The sequence below is a fragment of the Sus scrofa genome, chromosome 15 (genome assembly GCF_054392235.1).
Source record: "Sus scrofa isolate SSC_HxYL_T2T_F1_AM1 chromosome 15, Sscrofa_HxYL_maternal_Yorkshire_Landrace_v2.0, whole genome shotgun sequence".
Lineage (NCBI taxonomy): Eukaryota > Metazoa > Chordata > Mammalia > Artiodactyla > Suidae > Sus > Sus scrofa.
The window spans coordinates 62,494,623-62,522,223 of NC_139397.1; the positions used below are offsets into that span (position 1 = coordinate 62,494,623).

General features: G+C 42.5%; 2 protein-coding genes and 1 long non-coding RNA gene across 5 annotated transcripts in view; 2 read left to right on the top strand and 1 right to left on the bottom strand.

Annotated features, from left to right (window-relative positions):
• The window catches only part of BAG4 (BAG cochaperone 4), a 49,232-nt gene extending 36,705 nt beyond the window's left edge, over positions 1–12,527 (bottom strand). Inside the window, exon 1 of the mRNA XM_013984080.3 lies at positions 12,222–12,527. Coding sequence (XP_013839534.2) covers positions 12,222–12,491 — 270 coding nt within the window. The 5' untranslated portion in view covers positions 12,492–12,527. The remainder of the gene's footprint in view (positions 1–12,221) is intronic.
• LOC146395873 (uncharacterized) overlaps positions 3,878–27,601 on the top strand; it is a 979,457-nt gene continuing 955,733 nt past the window's right edge. Inside the window, exons 1-2 of the long non-coding RNA XR_014829923.1 lie at positions 3,878–6,591; positions 7,029–7,708. This is a non-coding gene — a long non-coding RNA (uncharacterized LOC146395873). The remainder of the gene's footprint in view (positions 6,592–7,028; positions 7,709–27,601) is intronic.
• On the top strand, positions 12,857–23,987 carry LSM1 (LSM1 homolog, mRNA degradation associated). 3 transcript variants are annotated; one of them, XR_014829918.1, is made up of 4 exons: positions 12,857–13,080; positions 17,067–17,135; positions 18,534–19,832; positions 23,241–23,987. XR_014829918.1 is itself a non-coding variant. In XM_085000093.1 (4 exons), the coding sequence occupies exons 1-4, from the start codon at positions 13,138–13,140 to the stop codon at positions 23,581–23,583; spliced, it is 369 nt and encodes a 122-aa protein (XP_084856219.1). In that variant the 5' UTR covers positions 12,857–13,137; the 3' UTR covers positions 23,584–23,987. The 3 variants fall into 3 exon arrangements, 2 of the variants coding, with proteins under 2 accessions (XP_084856219.1, XP_005671835.1); XM_085000093.1 differs by having other exon boundaries at positions 12,857–13,150; positions 18,534–18,649; positions 23,413–23,987; XM_005671778.4 differs by having other exon boundaries at positions 18,534–18,649; positions 23,413–23,987.

Below are 27,601 nucleotides of genomic sequence, written 5' to 3' on the forward strand. Positions count from 1 at the left end.
TCCATCTGGTCTAATGCATCATTTAAGGCCTGTTTCCTTGCCGATTTTTTCTCTGGATGATCTGTCCATTGCTGTAAGAGGGGTGTTAGAGTCCCCACTATTATTGTGTTATTGTTAATTTCTCCTTGTAAGTTTGTTAGCAGTTATACTGATGTGATCCTATGTTGGGTTGATCCTTTGATCATTATGTAATGTCCTTCTTTGTTTCTGACAATATTCTTTATTTTAAAGTCTATTTTGTCTGGAGTTCCCATCGTGGTACGGCAGAAACGAATCTGACTAGCAACCATGAGGACTCAGGTTTGATCCCTGGCCTCGCTCAGTGGGTTAAGGATCCAGCAGTGCTGTGAGCTGTGGTGTAGCTTGCAGATGCAGCACAAATCCTGCATTTCTGTGGCTGTGGCATAGGCCGGCAGCTGTACCTCCAACTTGACCCTTAGCCTGGGAACCTCCACATGCCATGGGTGCAGCCCTAAAAAGACAAAAGACAAAAAAAGTTTTTTTTGTTTGATATAAGTATTGCTACTCCAGGTTTTTTTTTTCTTTTTTTTAAAAATACGGCCACAGTATTTTTTTTTTTTTTTTTTTTTGCTTTTTAGGGCTGCACCTGCAACATATGGAGGTTCCCAATCTAGGGGTCTAATCAGAGCTACAGATGCCAGCCACAGCCACACCAGATCCGAGCCATGTCTTCGACCCATACCACAGCTCACAGCAACACCAGATCCTTAACTCACTGACAAGGCTAGGGATCGAACCCACAACCTCATGGTTCCTAGACAGATTTGTTTCCACTGCGCTACAACAGAACTCCCAGGTTTCTTTTGATTTCTGTTTCGCATGTAATATTTTCTTCCATTCTCTCGCTTTCAATTTGTATGTGTCTCTAGAACTAAAATGGGTCTCTTGTAAACAGCATATATATGGGTCTTCTTTTTGTATCCATTCAGCCAGTCTATGTCTTTTGGTTGGGGTATTTAGTCCATTTATATTTAAGGTAATTATTGACATGTATGTTCTTATAGCCATACCATTATTTTGGATTAGTTTTTGTTGGTCTTTTTTCTTCCCTTCTTCTCTTATTCTCTCCTCTTGTGGTTTGATGACTATCTTTAGTGTTGTTTTTAGACTGCTTTTTCTTATTTGTGTGTTGGATCTATTGCAGATTTTTGGTTTGCAGTTACCATGAAGTTTTGACAATGGAGTCTATATATATACAAAATTGTTTTGGAGTTCCCGTCAAGGTGCAGGGGAAACAAATCCACTAGGAACCGTAAAGTTGACAGTTTGATCCCTGGCTTCGTGGGTTGAGGATCTGGTGTTGCTGTGGCTGTGGCGTAGGCTGGCAGCTGTAGCTCCGATTGGACTCCCCCTAGCCTGGGAACCTCCATTATGCCATGGGTGCGTCTCTAAAAAGACAAAAAAAAAGAGATTGTTTTATGTTGTTGATCTCTTAATTGCAAGTGCATCTCCAGCATACTACGTTTGTACCCTCCTCTTCTCATGATTTCCGGTTTTGGTAGCATATTTGTGTGTAGATGATTTCTGTTTTTTGTTTTGTTTTTATCTTTTGTCTTTTTAGGGTCGCACCTGCAACATATGGAAGTTCCCAGGCTAGAGGTCTAATTGGAGCTGTAGCTGCCAGCCTACGCCACAGCCACACCAGATCTGAGCCATGTCTACAACCTACATCACAGCTCATAGAAATGCCGGATCCTTTACCCACTGAGTGAAGCCAAGGATTGAACCCGCAACCTCATGGCTCCTAGTTGGATTCGTTTCCGCTGAGCCACAACGGGAACTCTGATTTCCTATCTTTATTATATGCATGCCTTTACCAGTGAGCCTTGTTCTTTGTGGTATTTTTGCTTTTGGTTGTGGCCTTTTCTTTTCCACCTACAGAAGTTCCTTTTGTATTTGCTGTAGAGCTGGTTTAGTGGTGCTGAATTCTCTTAAGCTTTTGCTTGTATGTAAAGCTTTTGATTTCTCCTTCAAATCTGAATGAGATCTTTGTTGAGTAGTCTTGGTTGGAGGTTTTTTCCTTTCATCACTTTAAGTACATCATGCCACTCCCTTCTGGCCTGCAGAGTTTCTGTTGAAAAATCTGCCAATAATCTTACTAGGGTTCCTTGCATGTTATTTGTTTCTTTTCCCTAACTGCTTTCAATATTTTCTCTGTCTTTAATTTTGTACAGTTTGATTAATGTGTGTCTCTGAGGTGTTCCTCCTTGGGTTTATTTATATGGTATTCGTTGTGCTTCCTGGATTTGAGTGAGGGATTCTTTCCCAGGTTAGGGAAGTTTTCAGCTATTCTCTCTCTTCAAAAATTTTCCCTGGCCCTTTCTCTCTCTCTCATCTCCTTCTGGCACTCCTATAATACATACGTTGGTGCATTTAATGTCATCTCAGAGTTCTCTTAGACTGTCTTCGTTTCTTTTCAATCTTTTTTTCTTTTCTGTTGTGTCAGTGATTTCCACCAGTCTGTCTTCCACCTTGCTTATTCATTCCTCTGCTTCCTGTATTCTGCTATTGGTTCCTTCTAGAGTATTTTTTATTTCAGTTATTGTATTTTACATCCCTGCTTGCTTAATCTTTAAATCTTATTTCTTTGCTCAGTGTTTCTTATAATTTATCCATCTTTGCCTCCAGTTTATTTCCGAGATATTTTTTAAATGATTTCTATTCTTCTTCTTCTTTTTGCTTTTTAGGGCCACTCCCACAGCATATGGAGGTTCCCAGGCTAAGGGTCAAACTGTAGCTGTAGCTGATGGCCTACACCACAGCCACAGCAACGGAAGATCCAAGCCATGCCTGCGACCTACACCACAGCTCACAGCACTGCTGGATCCTTAACCCACTGAGGGTGGCCAGGGATCGAACCTGAGTCCTCATGGTTGCTAGTCAGATTTGTTAACCACTGAGCCACAACAGGAACTATAATTTTTATTTTTATTTTTTAAATTTTTTTCCATTATAGCTGGTTATTTCCAAGATCTAAATCATCTTTACTATCACTAGTCTAAAGTCTTTTTCACGGAGGCTGGTAATCTCCAGATCACTTAGCTGTTTTTCTGGGTTTTTTTTTTTTTTTTTTTTGTTATTGTTGTTCCCTTATCTGAGTCATAATTCTCTGCCTTTTCATTTTGTATAGATTTTGGTGTGTTCTCCTTTTTGCAAACAATAGGCTTCTGATGTCTGCCCCCCTTGTGGCTGAAGCTGGTATAGGGGCTTGCTGCAGGCTTCTTGATGGGAGGGACTGGTGCCTGCCCACTGGTAGGTGGAGCTGATCCTTATCCCTCTCCTGGGTGGGGCTTTGTCTCTGGTGTGATTAGAAGCAGCCTGTTTGCTGATGGGTGCTGTGTTCCCACCCAGTTTATTGTTTGGCCTGGGGCTTCTCAGCCCTGTGGTGTGGGTACAGATTTTTCCAATATGGTTACCTCTAGAGGAGCTCACGCTGATGAATATTCCCAAGACCTTTGCCTCCAGTGTCCTTCCTCCACATCCAGCCATAGTCACCCCTTGTTTTCCCAGGAGATCCTCCAAGAACTGCAGTCAGGTCTGACCCAGATTCCTATGGAGTCTCTGATTTGCCCTGGGGCCCAGTACATTTGAAGCCCTGTGTGTGCCTTTCAAGAGTAGAGCTCCTGTGCACAAGCCCCAGTGGCCCTCAATGCCAAATACTGCCAGGGCAATACCAGATCCCCAGGCATGGGAATGTGACATGGGACTCAGAACTCTCACTCCCATGGGTGAGCCTCTGTACAGTTACTTTCCAGTTTGTGGGCCACCCACCCATTGGTATGGAATTGTTTATATTGTGTAATCACCCCTCTTACCATCTCAGTGTGGCCTCCTCTTTGACTTCTGGAGTAGGGTATTTCTTTTTTTTTTTTTTTGGTCTTTTTTGGTCTTTTTGGTCTTTGTTGTTGTTGTTGTTGTTGCTATTTCTTGGGCCGCTCCCACGGCATATGGAGGTTCCCAGGCTAGGGGTTGAATCGGAGCTGTAGCCACCGGCCTACACCAGAGCCACAGCAACGCAGGACCCGAGCCGCGTCTGCAACCTACACCACAGCTCACGGCAACGCCGGATCGTTAACCCACTGAGCAAGGGCAGGGATCGAACCCGCAACCTCATGGTTCCTAGTCGGATTCGTTAACCACTGCGCCACGACGGGAACTCCTGGAGTAGGGTATTTCTTAATAGGTTTACAGTCTATTTTGTTGAAGGCTGTTCAGCAGTCGCTTGTAATTTTGTTGCTTTCATGAGAAGGTGAGTTCCAGCCCTTCTACTCCACCATCTTAATCCCATCTCCCTTCACTATTTTTTCAACAAGACCCTGGGACATAAGTTGCTCCACAAGCTGACCCAATCAATTTTGGGATTTGTTGTGACCCCAAAGGGCTCCTTCCAGCTGTCTCTTCCCCTAGCTCTCTCAAGCAAACTAGCTGGCCTACAGTTTAGTTTGTATCTCCAATGAATCTATTGATCTCCCAATTGCCTTTTACGACAAACTCGAATTTTCGAGAACATACTTAGGCTTCCTCTCCACACTCTGATGCAAATAAAATTCCTTTGAGAAAAGATAAGGAGCTACCTGTTTCACAGTCTGCTTCTGCCTCCAGATAAAATGTCTGGGCCATACTCTGCAGCTGGGTTGGGGACAATGGTGTGCTTCTCTGAAAGACACCTCTGCTTTAAGAGCTGAGCACCTGGGGGGGAAAGGGCAATAGCCTGAGGACCTCCCAGCTTGCCTTTCAGGACATGGTAAAGGTGATCAGACCCCTAGTGTTCTCAGCCACACCATGCCCAAGGTAAAGCCTCCAATCCACAGGTAGGGACAGGGCACAAGTAAGAACCATCACTATTGGCTACACTTGACTGGAACCTTGGCCTTTCTAACAGTAGCTAGGGGCAAAATAAGCAGTGCTGATATGTGGCCCTCCCAGGATGACTGGGACCTGGGGAAGAAGGAGCCCTGTTTCCCTCACTGCTCCAGACTGGAATGGAGTTTCTATCTCAGAAGGCTGAGGTTGGGGGTGTGGGAGTTGGAAAACATCTTGGTTCTTGATTCTGAAAAACAGAATCTCACTGTTATAAGTTTGAGTAAACTTTCTAAAATTAATATTTTTTCATTTGCTAAATTCCCTAAGACCATTTCCAGAGACTTTAATTACCTTAATATTGTTAGGAACCCAAGATTTTTCCATACAAGAAAAAAAAAATACAATCAAAGAAGTAAAAATAATCTATGGTGTTAAATCTGAATTTATTTAAATATGAACTCATTTATTTCTCTATTTTAAAATACTTATAACTCTTGAAAAGGTCTAGAAGCAATGACAACACAATATCAATCAGTACACCTAGCATTCAAATGTAACTTCTGTACCAGTTATTAAGCTACTGGCCCTCAGCTCCAAACATAGTATTCTGTAACTGGCTCTGAGATACAAGATCCAGAGTCTGCAAATATTTCTTTGTCACTTGCTTATCATTTGGTTCTGCCAATAGAGAGCACTGGATTAGAGGAGAGAATGGACTTGCTCCTTCCTGTCTATTTGCTTCCTGTTTCTGCCAGTGTCAGCCCAACAAAGCCCTGAATCCTGGAGGCAGCATCAGTCAGCAGCAGTCTCCAGACTCTTGAGTTTCCTGGAGTGCAGCTGTGCCCCTTCTGGTTCCAGCTACAACAGGCCGTTCTTCCAAGTTTCCAGGTTGTGATAACCTCAACCTCTTCTCTTTATTTCCCAGCCCCAAGAGGTGTTTCCTCCTGCAGAAACTATCTTCTACGTTACTTCCATTTTCTCTTTTTATCTTTTCAGATCTCAAACCCCCATTTAACTTATTTCCTAAATCAAATTATGTCCTTTAAAAGAACTAGTGTTAAGTTCTGTTTTCCTGCCTGGATCTTGACTTACACAGTTTCTAAACATAATTCTCTAAGTAAAAATAAAAAACCAAGGTTTCTTAATGGAATGGCTGTTCTATGCATGAGACAGAACATACAAAAAATAAGCCTGGCACATCCTGTACCAGAAATGAAGGCAGCTGTCAAAAATCAGTGGGTCATATCTTAAAGGACTTAGAAGCCAAGAGGAAGGGATTTCCCTTGGCATAATATGGGATCATTTAAGCAATAAAGAGAAAGACTAAAATTGACAGAACACTGTAAATCAACTATAATAAAAAATTTTAATAAAAAATGACTAACAAACACATTAGAAATACTGACTATATATTTGTATACATAAATGTTATGCAAATGAGCTCATAAACCTACTTTAAAAAAACAATAAAAAATACAGATCCCATTTTGTAATTTTAATGGGGCTTAGAGATGATGAAAATTAAACCTTCCATCTTATTCCCAGGAGTCCTTTTTTATTTTATTTATTTTTTATTTTTTTATTTTTTGTCTTTTTTTGCCATTTCTTGGGCTGCTCCCGCGGCACATGGAGATTCCCAGGCTAGGGGTCGAATTGGAGCTGTAGCCACTGGCCTACGCCACAGCCACCGCAACGCAGGATCCGAGCCGCATCTGCAACCCACACCACAGCTCATGGCAACACCAGATCCTTAACCCACTGAGCAAGGCCAGGGATCGAACCCACAACCTCATGGTTCCTAATCGGATTCATTAACCACTGAGCCACAATGGGAACTCCCAGGAGTCCTTTTTTAGAAAGATGGATAAAGGAGTTCTTTCATGGCTTAGCAAGTTAAGGATCCAGCATTGTGACTGCAGCAGCTTGGGGTGCTGCTGTAGTGTGGGTTCGATCCCTGACCTCGAAAATATTGCATGCTGTGGGTGCAGCTGAAAATGCAAAAAAAAAAACTGTCTTAATTGAAAATAAAAAGAGGTACTGTAGTTCCCACTGTGGCTCAGCAGAAACGAATCTCACTAGTAACCATGAGGTTGCGGGTTCAATCCCTGGCCTCGCTCAGTGGATTAAGGATCTGGCATTGCTGTGAGCTGTGGTGTGGTTCACAGACGTGGCTCAGATCTAGCGTTTCTATGACTGTGGCATAGGCCAGCAGCTGTGGCTGCGATTCTACCCCTAGCCTGGGAACTTCCATATGCTGAAGTTGCAGCCTAAAAAGCAAATAAATAAATAAATAAATAAATAAATAAATAAATGGATAAATATCTAAACCTTGATTGTGGTAGTGTTTTTACATGACTGTATGTATTTGCCGAAATTCATACCTTAAAAATGGTAAAATTTGGAGTTCCTGCTGTGGCAGAATGGGATTAGCAGTGTCTCTGCAGTGCTAGGATGCAGGTTCAGTCCCCAGCCCTGCACAGTGGGTTAAAGGATCTGGCATTGCCATAGCTGTAGGGTAGGTCGCAACTGCAGCTCAGATCTGATTCCTGGCCCAGGAATTCCATATGCCACAGGGCAGCCAAAAAAGAAAAAGGGAAATTTTTTTAAAAGGTAAAATTTACAGTATGTAAATATACCACAATTTTATATGAAAAATGTTCTTGGAGTTCTCATTGTGGCTCAGCAGTAACAAACCCGATTAGTATCCAAGAGGATGTAGGTTCAATCCTTGGCCTTGCTCATCAAGTTAAAGACATGAAGTTGCTGTGAGCTGTGGTGTACGTCCCAGATGCAGCTCAGATCCACTGTTGCTATGGCTGTGGTGTAGGCTGGCGGCTGCAGCTCTTAATTTAACCCCTAGCCTGGGAACCTCCATATGCCGCAGGTTTGGCCCTAAAAAGCGAAAAAAAAAAAAAAAAGGAAAAGCAAAAGAAAAAAGAGAAAAGAATGTTCTCAATGAAGTGGTAAAAAACATTAATTTTATTGTCTTAATAGAAAAGATTTTCTTTGCTTCTTTTTTTCCCCTTTTGGACAAAATGGAACAAATCTAAAAATACCCCCGTAACAATAAGTCTGCAGCTCAGGAACTCTTAATTCTATGATACTAATTCTATGAAACAGCATTTAGTTTCACAGGAAACTGGCTGAAGCTGTTCTATAAACCAAGTTGCCAATTTTATCATGTGCCTAAGTCTTTTCAAACTCTTTATCTGCTGTCTGAAACAAGGCAAAGGTGGTAACAGACAAAGATGAAAAAAGGTTCTCACAAGTGGTAATAATGTGAATTAAAGTTTTTGTGGCAAAGGAAATTTAATAAAAATTATTCAAGAAGATAATAAACTGATTTACTTTTCTCTCTTTTGAGAATACCTACATCTCAGATGAAGGCTAGAATCTCGTCCTTTCATATTCATCTTAGAAGGAACTAGTTCATAAGAAGTAGATACATGGTTAACTCACAAAGTGATTTGCCACTGCACCTCCAAAAATAGTCCTTGCACAAATGAATCTAAGAGTAGAGGAATCTAAGCAGTGCTGCTATTACCTAAGATCCATATACAAATCTGTTTATATTTTTCACAAGAATTAGACAAAAATTCTTAGAAAAACACATTGTAAGTTATTTTTATAGCTACATACTCCAAAATCACTAAAAAGCACTTTAAGTTCCTGTATTGGCCATCATCACAGATTCTCGTTTTCAATCTCATCTGGTTCTCTTCTATGCTTCTCTCTACACTGCTTCCCTTTCCCTCAGCACCTGTTTCAAACATTTCCCATATCAAGTTCCCAGCATACCCCATCCCACTTCCATTACTCTCAAATGACCTGGACTCCTACTTCCTCAAGAAAGGACACCAAGAGCTAGGAACTCCTTCAATGCTCCATCCCTCCAAATCCGAGCTTACTTTCTCCCCCTCTAGCTCCGAAGAGGTTTCTCAGCTCTTTCTCACTTTATTTTATTTATTTATTTATTTTTGGCCACACCCATAGCATGTAGAAGTTTCTGGGTCAGGGATCAAACCCATGCCACAGCAGTGACAATGCTGGATCCTTAATCCACTGTGCCACAAGGGAACTCCTTTTTCTCACTTCTTAATCCACCTCTCCCCAACCCATATTCCCTCCTTTTATTCGCATCTTTTTTCTCAATCTACTAGGTTACTCTCTGCTTACAAGCATCCTCAAGCCACCTAATCCTAAAGATTCTTCCCTCAATCGTGGTTCCCAGTCAAGTGACCACTTTCTCATTTACTAAGTTTACACTGTTTTCAGCTGCCTTCTGACCCAAACCTCCTATTCATTACTTTAATACTATTTTAAACTCCCATCACTAAAATCAACAGTACCTCTTTAACTGTCAACCCAAATGAATCTTTTTAGTTCTCCTATCATTAGCTGCAAAATAGCTGGGGCCTCTCTTGGTCTACACTGCACAAGTACTGATTGTCCTATTATCCTTCTGAGATTCTCACCCACTGTCCTCTTCTGGGTCCTCTCTCCCCATCACCTCTCCTAGATCTCAGAGTTCTCCGCTGGCAGCGTGACCAGGTTTGGTAATTCACTTATGCTTCTATTTGATGCCTCTCCAATCACTGTCTCCATCCACAACTCCCTCCTGAGCCCCACATCTATTGTTTTGTTCCCACAAACAACTCCTAGATGCCAAACTCTAAAACTGGACATCAAAAATAAAACAAAAACATGGAGTTCCCATTGTGACTCAGTGGAAATGAATCTGACTAGCATCCATGAGGACACAGGTTTGATCCCTGGCCTCACTCAGTGGGTTAAGGATCTGGTGTTGCCATGAGCTATGGTGTAGGTCACAGACATGGCTTGGATCTGGCATGGCTGTGGCACAGGCCAGCAGCTGTAGCTCCAATTTGACCCCTAGCCTGGAACCTCCATATGCTGCAGTTGCAGCCATTAAAAAAGTAAACATTTTGATTCTGCAAGTCTGGGGCAAGGCCTGAACTACAGCATTTCCGAGAAGCTCCTTGGTGGTGCACATACTGCTGGTTCAAGAATCAAACTACAGTGCTGCAAGTATAGCTAACAATGTAAGAGAAAGAAAACAGAGATTTTCTCTTTTTCACTCCTGCCATATTTAAATACATTAATATAGAGTCAAGTCTTTGCAGTTATTCACTGCAATATCATCTCAATATATCCAATTCTGTGAAGCAATGCTTCTCAGCCACAAACGTGCATATGAATCACCTGAGGATCTTATTAAACTGGAGCAGCAGGAAGTATGGAGCAGGAGAGATTCTGCATTTCTAACTGCCTCAGATCAACACTGAAGCTTCTGGTACATGGACTACACTTTTTGAAGAGTAAGATGTCTTCCGGGCTCAGAGTGTTAAGAACCTGACTAGTATCTATGAGGATGCAGGTTTGATCCCTAGCCTTGCTCAATGAGTTAAGGATCTGATGTTGCTGTGGCTGTGGTGTAGACTGGCAGCTGAAGCTCAATTTTGACCTCTAGCCTGGGAACTTCCATATGCTGCAAGTGCAGCCATTTGAGAAAAACAAAGAAAGAAATCATCATCCTATACTTTTCAAGTTTCAGAAACATCAACCTGAAAGATAAACTCCTGCAACGGTTGACAAATGCCCAATCACATTCCGGCCGTATTCCTGACCGCTCCAGCATTACCTAGCCTGTGTGCACACCTGTTCTCCCTTTAAACTCCCTGCCCAGTACTAAGATCTTAACTTCTCTAACCTTAACCCAAAAAAAACCTTTGTTTTGACTACACAGCAAGCCCAGGTGGAATCATCAGCTTAGTGGTTCTCTCCTCCTCCCCCACAAGTGAGCCTAGGTCTAGTCTGCATACCTATTAGCCAAGCATTTCCTCACTCTCCTCTGTCGGGACTGAAGTTCCCTCAGGCTGCTTATTCTAGATTCAGATAGAGAAATTATGGGCCTTTCTTTGTAATTAACCTCTCACTACGTTTTTTTTTATGATACAACTTTTTAAAAGAAATAACATGACATCAAACCCAGCCTTTTAAAGTGTACAATTCAATGTTTTTTTTTAATATTCAGAGCTGTGCAATCTTCATTTACAATCTAATTCCAAAATATTTTCATCATCCCCAAAAGAAACCCCATACCCTTTAACTATCTTCCCCAATGTCTCCAGGCCTCCAACCCCTGACAATGACATATATTTGTACAGACTTGCCCATTCTGGATATTTCATATAAATGGAATCACACAATGTTTAATGTTTGTCTTCGTTCATGTAGCATATTTTCAAGGTTCATCCATGTTGTAGAAGGTACTTCATTTCTTCCCATTTCTTCCCATTCATTGTATGAATATGTCAGATTTTATCTATCCATCAGTTGATGGGCATTTGGAATATTTTCCCTTTTGGCTATTATGAATAATGCTACTATGAATCTCACGTGTACAAGTTTATACGTGGACATGTTTTTAGTTCTCTTGGGTGTATAACAAGGAGCAGACTTGCTGAGTAAGATCCCAACAGTATGCTTAACGTTTTGAGGGACTTCCAAACTGTTTTCCAAAGCACTGAACCATTTTATGTTCCCACCAGCAATGTATGGGAATTTCATTATTACATTTTCAACCAATGAGGATGTTACATTTCCTGAAGAAAAGGATAGGAGTGCCCCCACCAGATAACGATTAATTCTCTGCGAAGCATACTGCATAACAAAACAACTGTATTTCCGCACGACTACAAGGAACAAGACATTATAGGTTCAAATATACTGAGTGAGTTAACCCTTCACGGTCAACGGTTCTTTCATCGTAAAACAGAGAAGATGTGATGACATTTACGCGGCAGTCACCCTTAAGATGAAATAAAACAATCCACGGAAAGCTGCTTTCCAACATTGATTATGCGTGATTCAATGTCGGGCAAAGCGTTAAAAGGGCAAAGAGCTAAACGCCCAGATCCCTCCCCTTCCTTCACGTTCCTTCCCAGGGGGAGGGGTTGCTAAGGGACGGAGGGTGCTGCAGCCACCTCCCTTCTTGGGGAGGGCCGACCTGATGAGCCACGCAGGATAAATTGTCAGGACTCGAAAAGCAGACCCGGATCCCTCCAGCCCAACACCGTTCCCAGGCGAGATTCGCAGCCCGCTACTCAGCTCAGCAGGTCAGCGCAGGATCTTTTTCCCCTTTTTCATGCTAAGACATTTACTATGGTTGAAGTAAAAAAGAGGCAAAGAGAAAACAAGCATAGCCCCCACCTACGATCCTAGTTTCTGTCTCTCCACCCCCCCATAAGGAAAACACATGAAACCCAATTCATTACGAACTCTTGGAGGTGTATCAAACCCAATAACCCTCACCTCCAAAGACTCCCCTATTGCCGTCCCCTACCCCACCCCGGGACAGACAGCGCAAAGCTTACCTGGTGGCTTCCTCCAGCTCGACCTGGCTCCGACCAGACGCCTCCAGAGGGATAGTAGCCATCTCCTCCTCCCCCTTCTCCCGGCCAGGTGGTCTCAGCCTGGCCGCCCCCGCGTACCCGCCAAGAAACAGGAGGCTGGGGAGGTTCGGGGCGGGGAGGATATATGGGCGGAGGGGGGTGCACGGGCACATCTCCACCCCCAGGCCCGTAGTAGCGGCCATAAGACGGACCGTCACCGGGGCCGTAGCCCGAGCGCCTCAAGGCCGACATGGGCTCCACTGCCCCCAAGTGCTTCCCGCCCCCCACGGCCGGTCCATTGCGCAGACGCCAGCCGGAGAACGCAAGTGGACCGCAGGGAAGGGGGTCGGCCAGCAACAGCCAATCCCAGGCCGGGTCCCGCCCCCTCGGCCTCAGATTCTTGAGAGTTGAAGGACTGAGGTCGGTGACTCTGGGGTCTAGGAAGCAGGACAGCAAGGGGCGCCACCGTGTACCTTAAAAGGGAGAACGCATTTCCCCACTACGTATCCAATCTAGGTTTCTCTTCCCCTCTTGTCAAGGACGTGGAAAGGGTGCCTCGGGACCTCACTACGGTCCCGCCTCTTCCTGAGCACCGGCACGTGATGCCGGAAGTGGGTGGGAGTAATATGGCGACGTTTCCGGCAGGCCCCGGCGGCTGAAAGCCGGGCCGGAGGTGCTACTCTGGGTCCGGGTTCTTGTCCCGGTGCCGCCGAGGCGGCGACTGCGGTAGGAAGAAGGAAGTGTTGGACGAGTTGGCCCACCACCGCTATACGTTGCGCCTCATTTCAACTCAAAATGAACTATATGCCCGGCACCGCTAGCCTCATCGAGGACATCGACAGTGAGTAGTTCGGCTCCTCCGAGTGAAGTCTGGGGTGAGACTCTTCCTGCCGGGAGGATGCTTTTTGGAGGCAGGTCCTAGAATGAGTCCGGGCCAGGGGGCGGTGTCTTTTTAGTGCTGTTCTGGACGTGCGGCGTTAGCGTCCTTTGCAGGAGGGAGGAGCCTTGTGACACGCTGTTTGCCCGCCTCCTACCTGTATCCTATCTCTTACAGCCTGCACCAGTCCTCCGGCAAGCTGTCGAATCCATTTCTGCTTTTCAGGGATGCGGCTGCTGAGGCCCAAACATGAAAGTTGCCGCCTCCCGGGCCCATCATCTCCCACCTGCGGGATTTCGAGTCCCAGGTGGTTACTGGTGGATGGATGAGAATTCTTAAGGAAGGGATGCATCGAGAAACGAAAATACGAATACAACAGTAATTGGACTTAATTAGCACTAAGCATAGGCTTTATGCTGCGTCGCCTTTTGCAGTCTTCTTTTACCGTTGAGGGTCTTTAGATTTTCAGATTATGATAGTAGAGACTACTGCCAGACAAGGCTTGACTTTTCCAGAAGGACCAAAAACTTGTTTTTTTCTTGTTAGACAGTTTTCTTTGGTTTTTATTTAGACGACCTACCTTATTCCTAGTCACCATCCTGAAGAGAAGTTTAGTCCTCTATAGCTGTCCTGTCTTTTCCAGACTCTCATTCGTGGATTATTCCTCAAGCAAATTTTAATAAATTGTTTCAGTCCTGTGATCTGTCTTGTTTTGCTTTTTAGGGCGGCACCATGGCATGTGGAAGTTCCCAGGCTAGGGGTCGAATCAGAGCTGTAGCTGCTGGCCTATGCGACAGCAACTCTGGGTCCCAGCCACGTCTGTGACCTACACCACAGCTCATCGCACCACCAGATCGTTAACCCACTGATCAAGGATCGAACCTGAGTTTTCATGGATACTAGTTGGTTTCATTACTGCTGAGCCACAATGGGAACTCCGTCTCATTAACTTGTAGTAGTTGCAAAACAGTTTGCATACAGCTCCAAACAAGTTACAACAATCTCTACAGTTACTAAGTATGCAAATTAAAGAATGAGTTTATGATTATATTCTCTATCATCTGAAATTATTTTTAAAATCCAAATTAGTGATTTTGCTATTAAAGGAAAATGTAGTGTAGGTTGGACCAAATTCATATGTGAATAGCCACTGTACAAGCCTATCTGCAATGTATGATAAAGTCTTCAATTTTTGTTGTTTGAAGATGCCCTTTTGCCCTCACCTCTTTTGTTATATATCTGAATTAGTTGAGGCCTTAACACATTCTGCCATTCTACTAAAAACATAATTTTCTCAAGCCTCTAACCCCTTTTTTTTGCAGATTCCAAACCCCTCCTTTACCAAAAGGTTTAAAACCATTTCATATGCCCCCTTCACACACATACATTTTCCTCTTCTCCTCAGTCCTCCTGTATTTTCTCTCATATTTTCTTTCTCCCTCCCCCAGAGTCCTCCCCTTCATGTATGTTCTTGTCTGTCACATTTTTTCTCAACTGTGTTTCCCCATCAAATTCCCATCCCCCTTTTCATATCTTTACCCCCAAACCTTTTGAGCCATCTCCCATTTTAAGTCTGTTTCCTGACTCCCTGCAATAGACCATCTCTGTTACCCCTGCAATCTGATTTTTTTAGACAACACTCTACTGAAACTGCAGTCTTAAAAGGCATCTGTGAAATGCAGTCCTCCAGGTTCTTCCCTCCCCTCTGTTACCACTGGAATCATTACTTTTCTTGATTTCTCCAACGCTGGTACTTAATTTTCTCTCCTCTGCAACTCTTATTATTCCCTAAAATAGATGGGTTCTTAGCTTCCATCAACAGTCTGTTTGTTTATATCTCTAGGAGCTCTCGTGGACTTCAGTAATTATATCACCTCTTTGTGGGCTTATCCAAAATTGCTCTGATTCTGACCTTTTGGCCTCCCAGTCTTACATCTTTAATTGCCAGTTGACCTTTCTACATAGGCGACCTGATACCAGCAGAATCACAACAGCTAATTACCTTCCACCCTAAGCTTGTGTCTTTTAGTCCCAACTTTTGGTAAATGGTCCTTCTTGACATGACGACTCAGAATTCCTGCATCTTCTTTAACTCATCTCTTCAGCACCCCATTCTCTCGCACATACCCACACATACAAACACAGATAATTGACAGATCCCATCCCTTGTCACTGCAGGGTCTTAGTCCTCTCATCTTCCCCCTTCCCATCTCTACCCTGAGTCAGGTCTCTTCTGCATGTCTCAGACTCTGGGAATAGCCTCAAAACTGTTCTCTCTTTCCTGCCAGTTTAATCTTCAGTGTTTTCTTATTCCCTGTGAAGTCACATCCAAACTTCAGCCTGTTCCCAGTACTTTTTTTCTGACTTCATCTCCTGTTATTTCCCTTCACACCTTTTAGCCAAACATTTGGACACATAGCTCTTTTTTCTTCTGCCTGAATTATAGACTTCCCCCCTCCTCCCCTTCTCTGTCACTCTTCCCATGGCCAAAAATGATCTACCCTTTAAGGTCCAACTCAGATACCTCCTCCATCTAGAAATAGTTTCTCTCAGCCTCACATAATTAAGATTTGCTTGCTTGCTTTTTTTTTTTTTTTTCTTTTTTTTATCTTTTTAGGGTCACACCTGTGGCATATGGAAGTTCCCAGGCTAAGGGTTGAATCGGAGCTGCAGTTGCCAGCTTACACTACAGCCCCAACAATGCAGGGTCCAAGCTGCATCTGTGACCTACACCACAGCTCATGGAAATACTGGATCCTTAACCCACTGATTGAGGCTTGGGGTGGAACCCGCATCCTCATATATACTAGTCAGTCAGATTGGTTACCACTGAGCCACCACGGAAACTCCAAGATTTGCTTTCTTGTGGTACTTAATTATAGAAAAGGCAAAAAGACAAAAAAAAAAAAAAAGAATGAGTTTTACTCACCTTTCTAGTGACCAGCTTATTGTCATTCTTCAGTGTCAGCTCAAAGTCACTTCTCCAGAGAGGTTTTCCTCTGCAGTCTGTCTTCTGTAGCTGTTCCTCCTCTCTCTTTCTCATACTACCCTGCTATCTTTTTTGTTATTCTGCTAGACTAATTACTGTAGGTTATTTTTTTAAAATTTGTTTGACTTCCTCCACCATGAATATAAGGTTAGTACTCTGAATCTTATGCTCTTCTGTATATGTAGGCCCCAGAACAGCACATAGCACTCAGTAAATTTTATTGAATTTTTGCTTTAAAACTTTCCCTGATTGCAAAGTATGAAATAGCAGCTAGCTTTCTTCTAATTTGAGGAAAAAATAATTCTTTTTTTTTCTTTTCTTTCTTTTTTTTTTTTTTTTTTTTTAAGGGTTGCACCCTCGGCACGTGGAAGTTCCCAGGCTAGGGATCAATTAGAGCTATAGCTGCCAGCTTACACCACAGCCACAGCCAGAGCCAAGCTGTGTCTTCGACCTACACCACGGCTCTTGGCAACATCGGATCTTCAACCCACTGAATGAGGCCAGGGATTAAACCCACATCCTCATGGACACTAGTCTGGTTCATTACCACTAAGCCATGACAGGAACTCCCAAAAATAATTCTTAGAATTAAGATCATAAAGATCATCTAGACTAAATTTCTAAATTTGCAGATATAGAAACTGACATGACACTGAGATGGTTTAACTGTCAAGCATCAGCATCTAGAGCCAGTCAGACAGGCTTCCTGACTGCGTACCCAGTCCTTTCCCCACCCTGCCCACCTCTCTGATCCTTTTCCCCACCAGTCTTGTCATTTAAACCCTAGGCTTCCTTGGTCATCCCTAATTTCCCACTTCTAATTACCCACTGAACTCTGCCTTAAGTACACTGGAAGAAGAAATTGAGCTTAATCTGCTATTAATGTTGTTTTGTTGTTATCCTGTAAACTCACTGAAGCTAACAGTTTTCATTCTTTAAATATCTTTTTTTCTCTCCCCAGAAAAGCACTTGGTTCTGCTTCGAGATGGAAGGACACTTATAGGCTTTTTAAGAAGCATTGATCAATTTGGTATGTATTTGCTATGGGCTTCTCTACTCTGGATAATAAGAGCGCCCATTGTATTTTTGTGTTGTCTCCTATTGAAGTTCTTCTTTCACGGGTCTGGCATAATGGAATACTGTTTTGAGTTATTATGTCATTGGTTTCTAAGTTATCTTAGGTGATTCAAAAGCTTATGTTTACAAGCTTGTTTTTCTAAAACTGGTTTTCACTAGAACATGCGATTACAGTGTTTTAGACTATTTTTTATTTTCTCCATTAGAGGGAGCCAGATGATAGAAATAAGTTTAGTCCACTGACAGCTGCTCATTTGTACACTGGCTTGGGTGCAACTGCTCTTCAAAGCAGTTTCTCCACTGAATATAATCCCTCCTTGTCCAATGGAAGTTGGGTCAAAGGCCTTTTCTGGAGCTTTTTAGGGACTCCCGACACAAAGCTCAGGGTTTTACGCTTAAGGACACATCAGACTCAAAGTCTTGGTCTTGGTTTTTCCTCCTGGATTTTTCTAAACAGACCTTCTATTTGCTTCTGTTTCAAGGAACTTCTCAGTTCATGTCAACATTGCTGGACATTTGCTAGGTTGGCAGCTTTGGGCATGAGGAAAAACAGCATTATTGAAACACTTGTAAGAATTGCAGCAGATAAGAGGATAGATATCTTTTCTTAGAATAAGACAAACAGCACCATTTGAAAGAAGAAAACCATTCTTCACAGATTGTTGTTCTAAATCTTAAGTCAAATTCATCAGTCTGCTAGAAGGAAAAGTGATTACACACTTTACTCTCAGATTACCAGATTATGGTTATCTGTCAAAAGGGGAAAAATAGGTTACTGTTGTATCATAGTCCATGAATACTTACATTGGATTAAATGAATCCTAGGAACTTAAACAAAGTTAAATCTTTGGTAAATCATCACATTTACATACCCACACAACACAGAAAAACTGTTTCCTTCTCAGAAACCAGAGTTCGTTCTAATGTCTGTAGTTGTTTGGGCTTTAGAATCTTCCAAGTGCCCTATCATTTATATTTTCTTATAGCCATGTTGATGTTTGCAGTTAACTCATAAGGAATTTAATTTTCTTCACTTATTCCCACCATCCTTCTTGTATTAGTGCAACATAATCCCAGATATCCTCTGAGTTTGAGGTTGTTTAAACATCTCCTTATACTTCAATACAACCTTTTCTTTTTTCAATGTTTTAAAAGCCTCCTAAGTGGTATGTCTTAAAATAGGAAGAAATTAAAATTTTAGCTTTTCCCAGAATTGTAAAGTTTGAGAATCATGTTTAGCTAAATTTTTTTTTCTGCTTAAAATAACTGATTAGTTGAGTTATGGACCTTTACCTATAAAATAACTTGAACTAAATATAAATATCTTTGTTTCTTCCTTGTACACTTATAGCTAACTTAGTGCTACATCAGACTGTGGAGCGTATTCATGTGGGCAAAAAATACGGTGATATTCCTCGAGGGATTTTTGTGGTCAGAGGAGAAAATGTGGTCCTACTAGGAGAAATAGTAAGTGAAAACTGCTAAGCTGCTATGGATCTTAATAATCATCTAGTTAGGTTTCTTTTTGTCTTTTCAGGAAGGAAAATATATATTCTCCACATTCACCCAGCTTCTCACAGGAAACCATCAAATTAGATTGGGAAAGCTACCTTGTAAAAGGAAAGCTACAGAGAATAGTTAACTTCCAGTGCTTCTTGGCATTTGAAAGATTTTAATCCCATTAGCAAAAATATCATTGATTTTTTTTTAACCTGATATCATAAATTGTTTTGTCCTATACAATAATGTTTGAGGAACTAATTCAAGGAAGTGTGGTTTATTAGCACTGGAATATTTTGTAGTCATTTAAACAATTGGTTACAAATAGTTTTCCATAACATAAAGGTAATTAGCAGTGTTTGGAGGAAGAGACACATCCATGTTTTAAAGGGGGGGCAAGCAGAAAGGATGGTTGCAGAAGCACCTTACTCTTAGCTTTCCGGGAATGGAACTCAGGCTCACTCAGATCCTTAGTTCACAGCCAGGGAGGAGGCCCCTGCTATCTGTGTCAGGAAGACCAGCTGACAGGTGAAAAGTTTAATCAGATTTTCTAAAGTGGTGTTACTATAGGTTCATGTGTGAACTATTAGATAGCTATTCTAAAAAATATGTATTAGAAGTACTCAGACTTTTTTTTTTTTAAAGGATCGAGGAGTTCCCACTTTGACACAACAGGATCAGCAGTGTCTGTGGAGCACTAGGGCACAGACTTGATCCCTGGCCGGGCACAGTGGGTTAAGGATCCGGCATTGCTCCAGCTGCAGTGTAGCCTGCAACTGTGGCTTAGATGTGATCCCTGGCCCAGGAACTCTATTTGCCATTGGGGGATCCAAAAAAGAAAAAAAAGAAAAAGAATAAAACCTGAATTCACATTTTACATGAAAGCTTTCCTTTAAAAGAAAATTACTCAGAAATTGGCACAACATTGTAAATCAACCGTGATTTTTTTAAAAAGGAAAAAAAAGGAAAGTACTTTATTTAAAATGTTAGACTTGGTTTTTGGTGCTTCTGATTATTGGGTATTCCGAAAAATCAAACCTTGGCATTTGCCTAATTTTATTGTTAAAGTTTTCAGTAAAGTTTCCCAATACCTAGCCACATCTTAAATCAGGTTTACAGAAGTCTTTGGAGTGGGGTCATTTAGTCCATAGCTATTTTTAACAGCAGGCTGTTTGAGAAAGTAAGGAAATAATTCTGCCAGGGTCATGTTGGTTCAGAGACCTCGTGTTAGAAACAGTTAGCTAGCGGAGTTCCCATCGTGGCTCAGTTGGTAACGAATCCGACTAGGAACCATGAGGTTTCGGGTTCAATCCCTGGCCTTGCTCAGCGGGTTGAAGATCCGGCGTTGCCGTGAGCTGTGGTGTAGGTCACAGATGTGGCTCGGATCCCACGTTGCTGTGTCTCTGGCATAAGCCAGCGACTACAGCTCCAATTAGACTCCTAGCCTGGGAACCTCCATGTGCCGTGAGTGTGGCCCTAAAAGGACAAAAGACAAAAAAAAAAAACCAAACAGCTAGAAACAGCTAATCAATACTGTCCAAGTATTGCTGTGGAATATAAGAGATAACTTTCCCTAATTTTAAAAATATTTTTGTGGGAGTTCCCACTGTGGCACATTGGGTTAATAAGGATCCACTGTTGCCACACCTGTGGTATAGGTTGCAGCTGCAGCTCAGATTCAGTCCCTGGCCCAGGAACTTCTATATGCCACGGGTATGGCCTAAAAAATATATATATTTTTGTGGTTTGTATTTTTGGTCCAGTGTATCATTTTTTGCATGTTTAAGCAGCAGAAATTGTCACCTCTTGTATTCTGTAAAGATTGAAACAAAGCACTGGTGGGATACTATGAGGGGATGAGGCTAGGAAGTGATTGTAAAGTAGCCTGCCAGTATATTAAAAGGGGCTGACCCACCTCCGGATAGTAAGATTATTTTTTCCTGTTTTGAATACTTTTCTGTTTTTGTTTTTTGTTTTCTCCACAGCATGCAACCAGCATGATGTAGGATCCTAATTCCTAGACCAGGGGTTAAACCCAGGCTGCATCAGTGAAAGCACCAAATCCTAACCACTAGACCACCAGGAAACTCCCCTGGAATTTAATTTTAAAGAGGAAGTGTATTACTTTGTTATTAGGAAAAGATTTAATTAAAATAGTTACACATGCTCCACTTCAGTTTTGTAGTAGTAAATACCACCAACATGGTTTCTGTGCCAGTTCCATTGGCACAGACATGCCTCTGTATATATATGTGTTAAGAGAAGTGAACTTGTGTTTTTTTCTGGAAGATTCATTGTTTCTTGGAGGCCTTTCTGAGGAGAAAAATATTCTTTTTGCGGGGGGGGGAGGGTATAACAGATACTACAGAATTTTTACAGTTGTGTTGCCAAAGAAATACGGTTCAGGACTGCTTACATAGTCATGAATCAGTAGTCAGTTTGAAGAAATTACATACCAATTCTAGGGAAACTCAAATCTAGAAACCATTTAGATTCTGTAATATTTAGTTGCTTGCGAAGTCCCGGGATTCTACCTCAAGGATAATGAGACACACGGCCTTAAGTAAGAAGCTGATTGTTGGAAACAGTGTTATCATAACCCATGAATAGCTCAGTGCCTAACTACTGGAAGGTCCAAGAGGTAGAACACTAAGCCAAGAACATTATCTTCCCTTCTGCCGTCATGGGTAGTGAGGGAAGATTACACTTGATAATATATATTTTGCTGGATGCAGTTAACTTTTGACCAAGGGCAGGGCTTGCTTGTATAAATTATGTGGTTTTCATTCTAACTTCTCAGTGAGAGTCCTCCATCTGCTTTGTCATTGCCTGTGGGTTTGGAGGACTTGGCAGCACATGAAGATTAGTATCCAGTAGTAGGCTGGAACATCTGGAGAGTGTATGTATGTGTCAGTGCTTCCCAGAATTTTGTAACTGGAAGCCACAGAGAGGAGCTCCCCTGAGGTGTGGCAGGTTAAGGATCCGGCGTTGTCACTGCAGTGGCTTGGGTTGCTGTAGTGGTATGTGTTCGATCCCTGGCCCAGAAACTTCACGTGCCACGAGAGTGGCCTAGAAAAAAAAAGCCATAGAGAAGAAGGATGAGAAATAAGAAAGCCTTGTCTGTATAGTTTTCCATGTTACAAAAACACGGAATGATACCTGTATACTCATTTTAAGGAGAATAAACTGAGTCTATTGATAGGTAATTTTATAGCAAGGTTCTGCATTATAAAATCGGTTATCAAATGTTTATAAGGTGTTCAAAAATAAAAAATATTAAGCACATTATTGCCCTATTAAGTGGGAGAAGTAGCCGATATTTGCATTGTGTTTTTTCTTAAGTCAGTATATACATAGAAAAATTGAAAGGATATGCAACAAAATGTCATCCTTCTGTGCTGGAATAAGAGATAGTTTTGTTTTTGTTTTTGTTTTTCTGTTTGTTTTCTAAATGTCATACAAGGAGCGTGTATTTTTGAAATACAGAAAAAAATATTTTCTACTAAGCAGAAATATTTTAAATTAAAATTGTGGAGAAGAAGTTCCTGTCGTGACTCAGTGGAAACAAATCTCACCAGTATCCATGAGGACACAGATTCCATCCCTCACCTTGCTCAGTGGGTTAAGGGATCCGGCGTTGCCATGAGCTGTGGTATATATCATAGATGTAGCTTGGATCTGGCATTGCTATGGCTGTGGCTTAGGCAGCAGCTGCAGCTCTGATTTGACCTCTAGCCTGGGGACTTCTATATGCCTCGGGTGCGGCCCTAGAGGAAAAAAAAGGGGGGGCACACACACAAAAATAAAACAGTTAAGAAGTATATGGAGGCCCAAATGGTTTAGTAACCTCACTGGTCTGCTGAGCTTTTCTCTAGAAGACTTGTTGCCAAGGAAGGAAAAGAAGTCCAGTGTTACAATGTAACACTCCTAGCTAATGGGACAGAGGGACAGTTGATGTGCCTAGGGAGAGGGGGCTGTTCTCTACCTTCTTACTGAGCAAAAAAAAAAAGAAAAAAACCAAAATTAAGCTTCATGTAAAAATAAAAAACTTAGCTTAAGCCATCTTGACCTCAGTAACTTCTCTCTGGGATTCGCTGGGGTGGGGAGCTAGTTGTTTGTAAGTAATGATAATCTTTCTTTTTTTTTAAGACAAAGTCCTTGACTAATGTAAGATTTTACTTGGATAACCTAAAGCTTCATTATACACACTGATACTGATCCCCATTACCACACTCATACAAGTTCGAATTCTGTAGGGGCATTGCCAGGCATTTCTTTGTAAAATTTATCTGTCTGTAGGATATTTCAGGCCTGTCACAAGTACAAAAAATAACCCAAGCCTGATATAGGAATCCATTTGCCTTTAGATCTATGCTATTTTTTTTCTTTTTTCTTTTTTTTTTTTTTTTTTTTTTTGTCTTTTTTTGCTATTTCTTGGGCCGCTCCCGCGGCATATGGAGGTTCCCATGCTAGGGGTCTAATCGGAGCCGTAGCCACCAGCCTACGCCAGAGCCACAGCAACGCAGGATCTGAGCCGCGTCTGCGACCTACACCACAGCTCACGGCAATGCCAGATCATTAACCCACTGAGCAAGGGCAGGGACCGAACCTGCAACTTCATGGTTCCTAGTCAGATTCATTAACCACTGCGCTACGACAGAAACTCCTAGATCTATGCTATTTTCTATTCTTGGTCACTAGTGAAGTTTTCCCACCTGCTTGTTTTGTAGGACTTAGAAAAGGAGAGTGATACACCCCTCCAGCAAGTGTCTATTGAAGAGATCCTGGAAGAACAGAGGGTGGAGCAGCAGGCCAGGCTGGAAGCCGAGAAGCTGAAGGTCCAGGCCCTTAAGGACCGAGGCCTCTCCATCCCCCGAGCAGATACTCTGGATGAGTATTAAGTCTTTTTCTCAGAGGCTGTTGCTCTTGGGGAGCAGGGGCTGTCACTAAATGAAAGTGGAGTCCTGATCACCTTTGACTCAAGACTGTAGAGCTTTGAAAAGCCATTTTTATTTTGAATTCTTTCCCATATGCAACATGAAGAAATCATGTATTTGGGTTTTTTTTTTTTTTCTTTTTAATAACAAAATCACCATTTGAAGAAACAGTGGCATGGACTCGTTTCACACGTCATTGTGGAGCCAGCAGCTGCTTTTCTGTATTAATCTCCTCACCCCACATTGGAGGATTTAGGGGACAGTCTTCATTTACTTGTAAATAAAGGATGGGGTCTAAAATTTTCGATGTTACTTCCCAAGTTTGAGTTTCTCCAATGAATGGACATGATTAAATTTCTTCTCTCAAAGGGGTGATCAGTGCCTTTGAGATTTCGCTTCTGTCATAATTCCAACTTGCTAGTTATTCATGAAGGAATATTTTCATACTGAGTAGCTTGCAGGTCCTTTTCCCCCTTACATGTTTTTTTGTTTTTTTTTTTTTTCTGATAGGAAAAAAACACATTTTTAGGCTTGAGGAGGGCTCTTTCAGTTTAGTTTTGTAGTTACTGACTTTAACGGAAGCCTGGTGGTGGAGAAACAGCATCACAACTCCTGTTACTGCTTCAGCAACAGCTACTCCAACTATCTTTCCATGAGATCCGCATGACTATCTCTATTCAGTTAATTTAGTCAGGGTTTCTAGTCCTTTGGATTGAGTCTTGAGCTTCTTATGCTGTCATCAAAAAGAAGCACAGATAAAGGGTGTCTCAGTGATGGATGCATCTAGGTTATCTTTGGCCAGCATGTCTTGGCTGACAGCTGCTGATGATGCCACTTTCCTGGTATGATATTGCTCACACAGGAAGCTAAGAGGCTGTACTTTCTGAGAGTCAGATGTTGTGTTATGGACAGTGTACTGAACTTGGCGTTGGGAGACACAAGTTAAAACCCAGACTTGATCTCTCTAGCACCTTGAGCTCAAGCAAGTCAGACATCCTCCCTGATTCTCAGGTTTAACTGTAAAATTATCATAGTCTGTTGTGCAAAGGTGTCCTTTGCAGAAACGGTATCTATATCCAATTCTTAAGTTTGAGTTAGTTTATAGTATTAGGTACACTTCACATTAGTGAGCTCGGATATTTTTAAAACTGTCACAAATGCCGAGCTATTCGTCATTGGGTTGATTTCAAAGTAGATAATTTGTGAAGAACATGATTTATCTAGCGTGTTTTACCTCTAACCTTATTGCTAAAGAGCTGGAATTTGTTGTTAATTATTATTAACTGGAGTTCCCGACTGGAGTTCCAGTCGAGGAGTTCCCGTCGTGGCTCAGTGGTTAATGAGTCCGACTAGGAACCATGAGGTTGTGGGTTCGATCCCTGGCCTTGCTCAGTGGGTTAAGGATCCGGCGTTGCTATGAGCTGTGGTGTAGGTCACAGATGCAGCTCAGATCCCACATTGCTATGGCTCTGGCGTAGGCCGGCAGCAACAGCTCCGATTAGACCCCTAGCCTGGGAACCTCCACATGCCGCAGGAGCAGCCCAAGAAATGGCAAAAAGACCAAAAAAAAAAAAAAAATTATTATTAACTACCCGTACAAAGGGGGAAAACCCATTACCAACTTGTGGAAGACGTGGCTGACTAAACTTTACAGCAGAATTACAGCATTTGGTTTTTCTGAGCACCACTGTTTCAGAACACCTGACACCTTCAAGAGATTTGGCTTCACTGTGGTTACCTTATCTTTTCAACCGCCTGCACACATTTCCAAATGCAATCACAAGAGTTATGATTTAGTATTATGTTCCAAGAAGAAAAGAGACAGTGTCAATAGTAGGTCAGGAATTTTCAAGCCATAGCCACGCTTCAATCATTACACATAAGATAATGCTTTAGACTTTTGTCACACATACAACAGCCAAGTATTAGACTTGAAGAATGAAACTTTAGAACACCTGCTTCCCTCCTAAGTCTCCACGTCGCCCAGTGCAAAGGCTTGCCCTCCGCTCTGCCCACTCCAGGATTTCTGCAGCTACTGAAATCTGGTGCTTTTTCCCTGGACCTCTGCTGCTGCTCTTGTACTCTTACCAGACTTCATAATCAATTTCAGTTCATTCCCTTGTTTTATCTTTAATAGTTTCTTCTAATAGGGGTTCCCATGAGACTGCTTTGAAGAAAAACAAGGAAGAACTTGGGCAGCCCCAGTCCTGGCCATCTTTATTTTGGTGCAACTGGGTATAGCAGCCTCTCTCTCCCTCTCAGCTGTTCTTTTTCCCTTTCCTTGATCCTTGACTTTACATCACTTGCTCTTGGCTAAATTTAAGTCTCTTCTCTCCTCCCCCGCTCTGATAAACTCCCAACAGGCCCTGCATTCTCTGCAGAGCTAGCTACCCTCAGAGTGTCTTCTGTCATGTCAGTGTGAACCCAAGAGGTATCACACAGATGTGAAGGCTGGAAAGTGGCCTCAACTTTGCTCACAAGAGTGCAGGTGGCAGATCAGGCAGAGCGAGGCACTGACAGCAGGTGGCGCAGCCTGCAGGCCGAGCAGGTGCACCAGCTGTAGCGGCCAGAGGCCATTCTCACCAAGCAAAATCAGCTGTGCCCTGGTTGAGGGCAGAATTTCCTGCTCTCTCTGCTTGGGATGCACTTGCCCCAGGTAGCTGCATGAATCCTTCTCTCCCAGTCTTCAGATCTCTGCTCAGATTTCAGCTTCCCTATGTATTTTAAATAGCACCCTCCCCCCCCCACACCTGTATCTGTTGCAGCTTTATTTTTCACCAGAGCATGTATCACAATCCAAGATAAATTTCACTTCTCTACTGTCTGCTCCACTCCCCAACTAGAATGTAAACCCTTAAGGACAGGATTTCCATCTTGTTGACTCCTGTACTCCACATCTAGAATGATGCCGGTCATATATTAGATCTCAAGATATGTATTTGTGGAGTTGAATAATTGGCAGATGGATGGATGGATGGGGGTGTGCAGTGAATTCAGGCTGATCAACTAAGATGCTTGAGACTAATAAGGCACAAAAAGATGAGGACAGCAGGACCCTCGGAGCAACCAAGAGTTAAGTAATTGGCAGAGACCCTGACACTGAATATGGAGTCATACTCTTCCTGGGTAGCAGCCTTCACTGGAGACCACAGTTCTCCAGGTGTGAAGGGTTTGGAGATAATTGATGTAAAAATGTCTGGAAAAGTATCACAGAGAAACATGGGGTTGGGACGGGGGAGGACTTGTCAGGCCTGCTAGAAGCAAGAGCTACTCTTCTGCCTGTTTTCCTCCCAACTGCAGTGCCCTGCCCTCCTCTTGCATAGGACCCCTTCAGGGGTGCCCCAGAGAAGGAGAGCTGCTTCCTGGGTGCTTGCCTTTACCAACTAAGCAGGTTTTGTATCGTTAGGTGACCCAATATCTTCTAGCCTGAAATAATTAGGAAACCAACCCTAGAAAGTGGCACACACCTGCCGCCCACCTTGGCTCATGCTCCCCTACCTGTCCATTCCTCCTGGTCTGTCAGAGCTACTTGGAAGCAGAGAATAAAACCATGCCATTTTCTTTTCTCCTGTCTCACTTCATGGCTTTGCCTCCCTTCCCCCCATATCTCAGCCTATTTTGTGCCTGTTTTCCTTTAAAAAAAAAAATTGTTTTCTTTCCTCCCAACGCTACTCAGCAGCAGTTGCTACCACTTGGCTAGACCCAGGGGTTGAAAATGGCCTCAAATGCTGCTGCTCTGGAAACACAGAGAACTGAGTGGTGTCAGAACACCAGCTGGCCAGCAGCTAGAACCACAAGGAGGAGAGAAGGCTCAACACTGGTGGTAGCCAATGTCAGAAACCCAGATGGCTTGAGAATTCATCTTTAAGACCCAATTTTAATGACGAACAAGTGTGCATACAGTAAATTCCACACTTTTTAGTATACAGTTCTCTGAGTTTTAACAACTGCATATAGTTATGTAACCCCTGCCCCTTTGAAG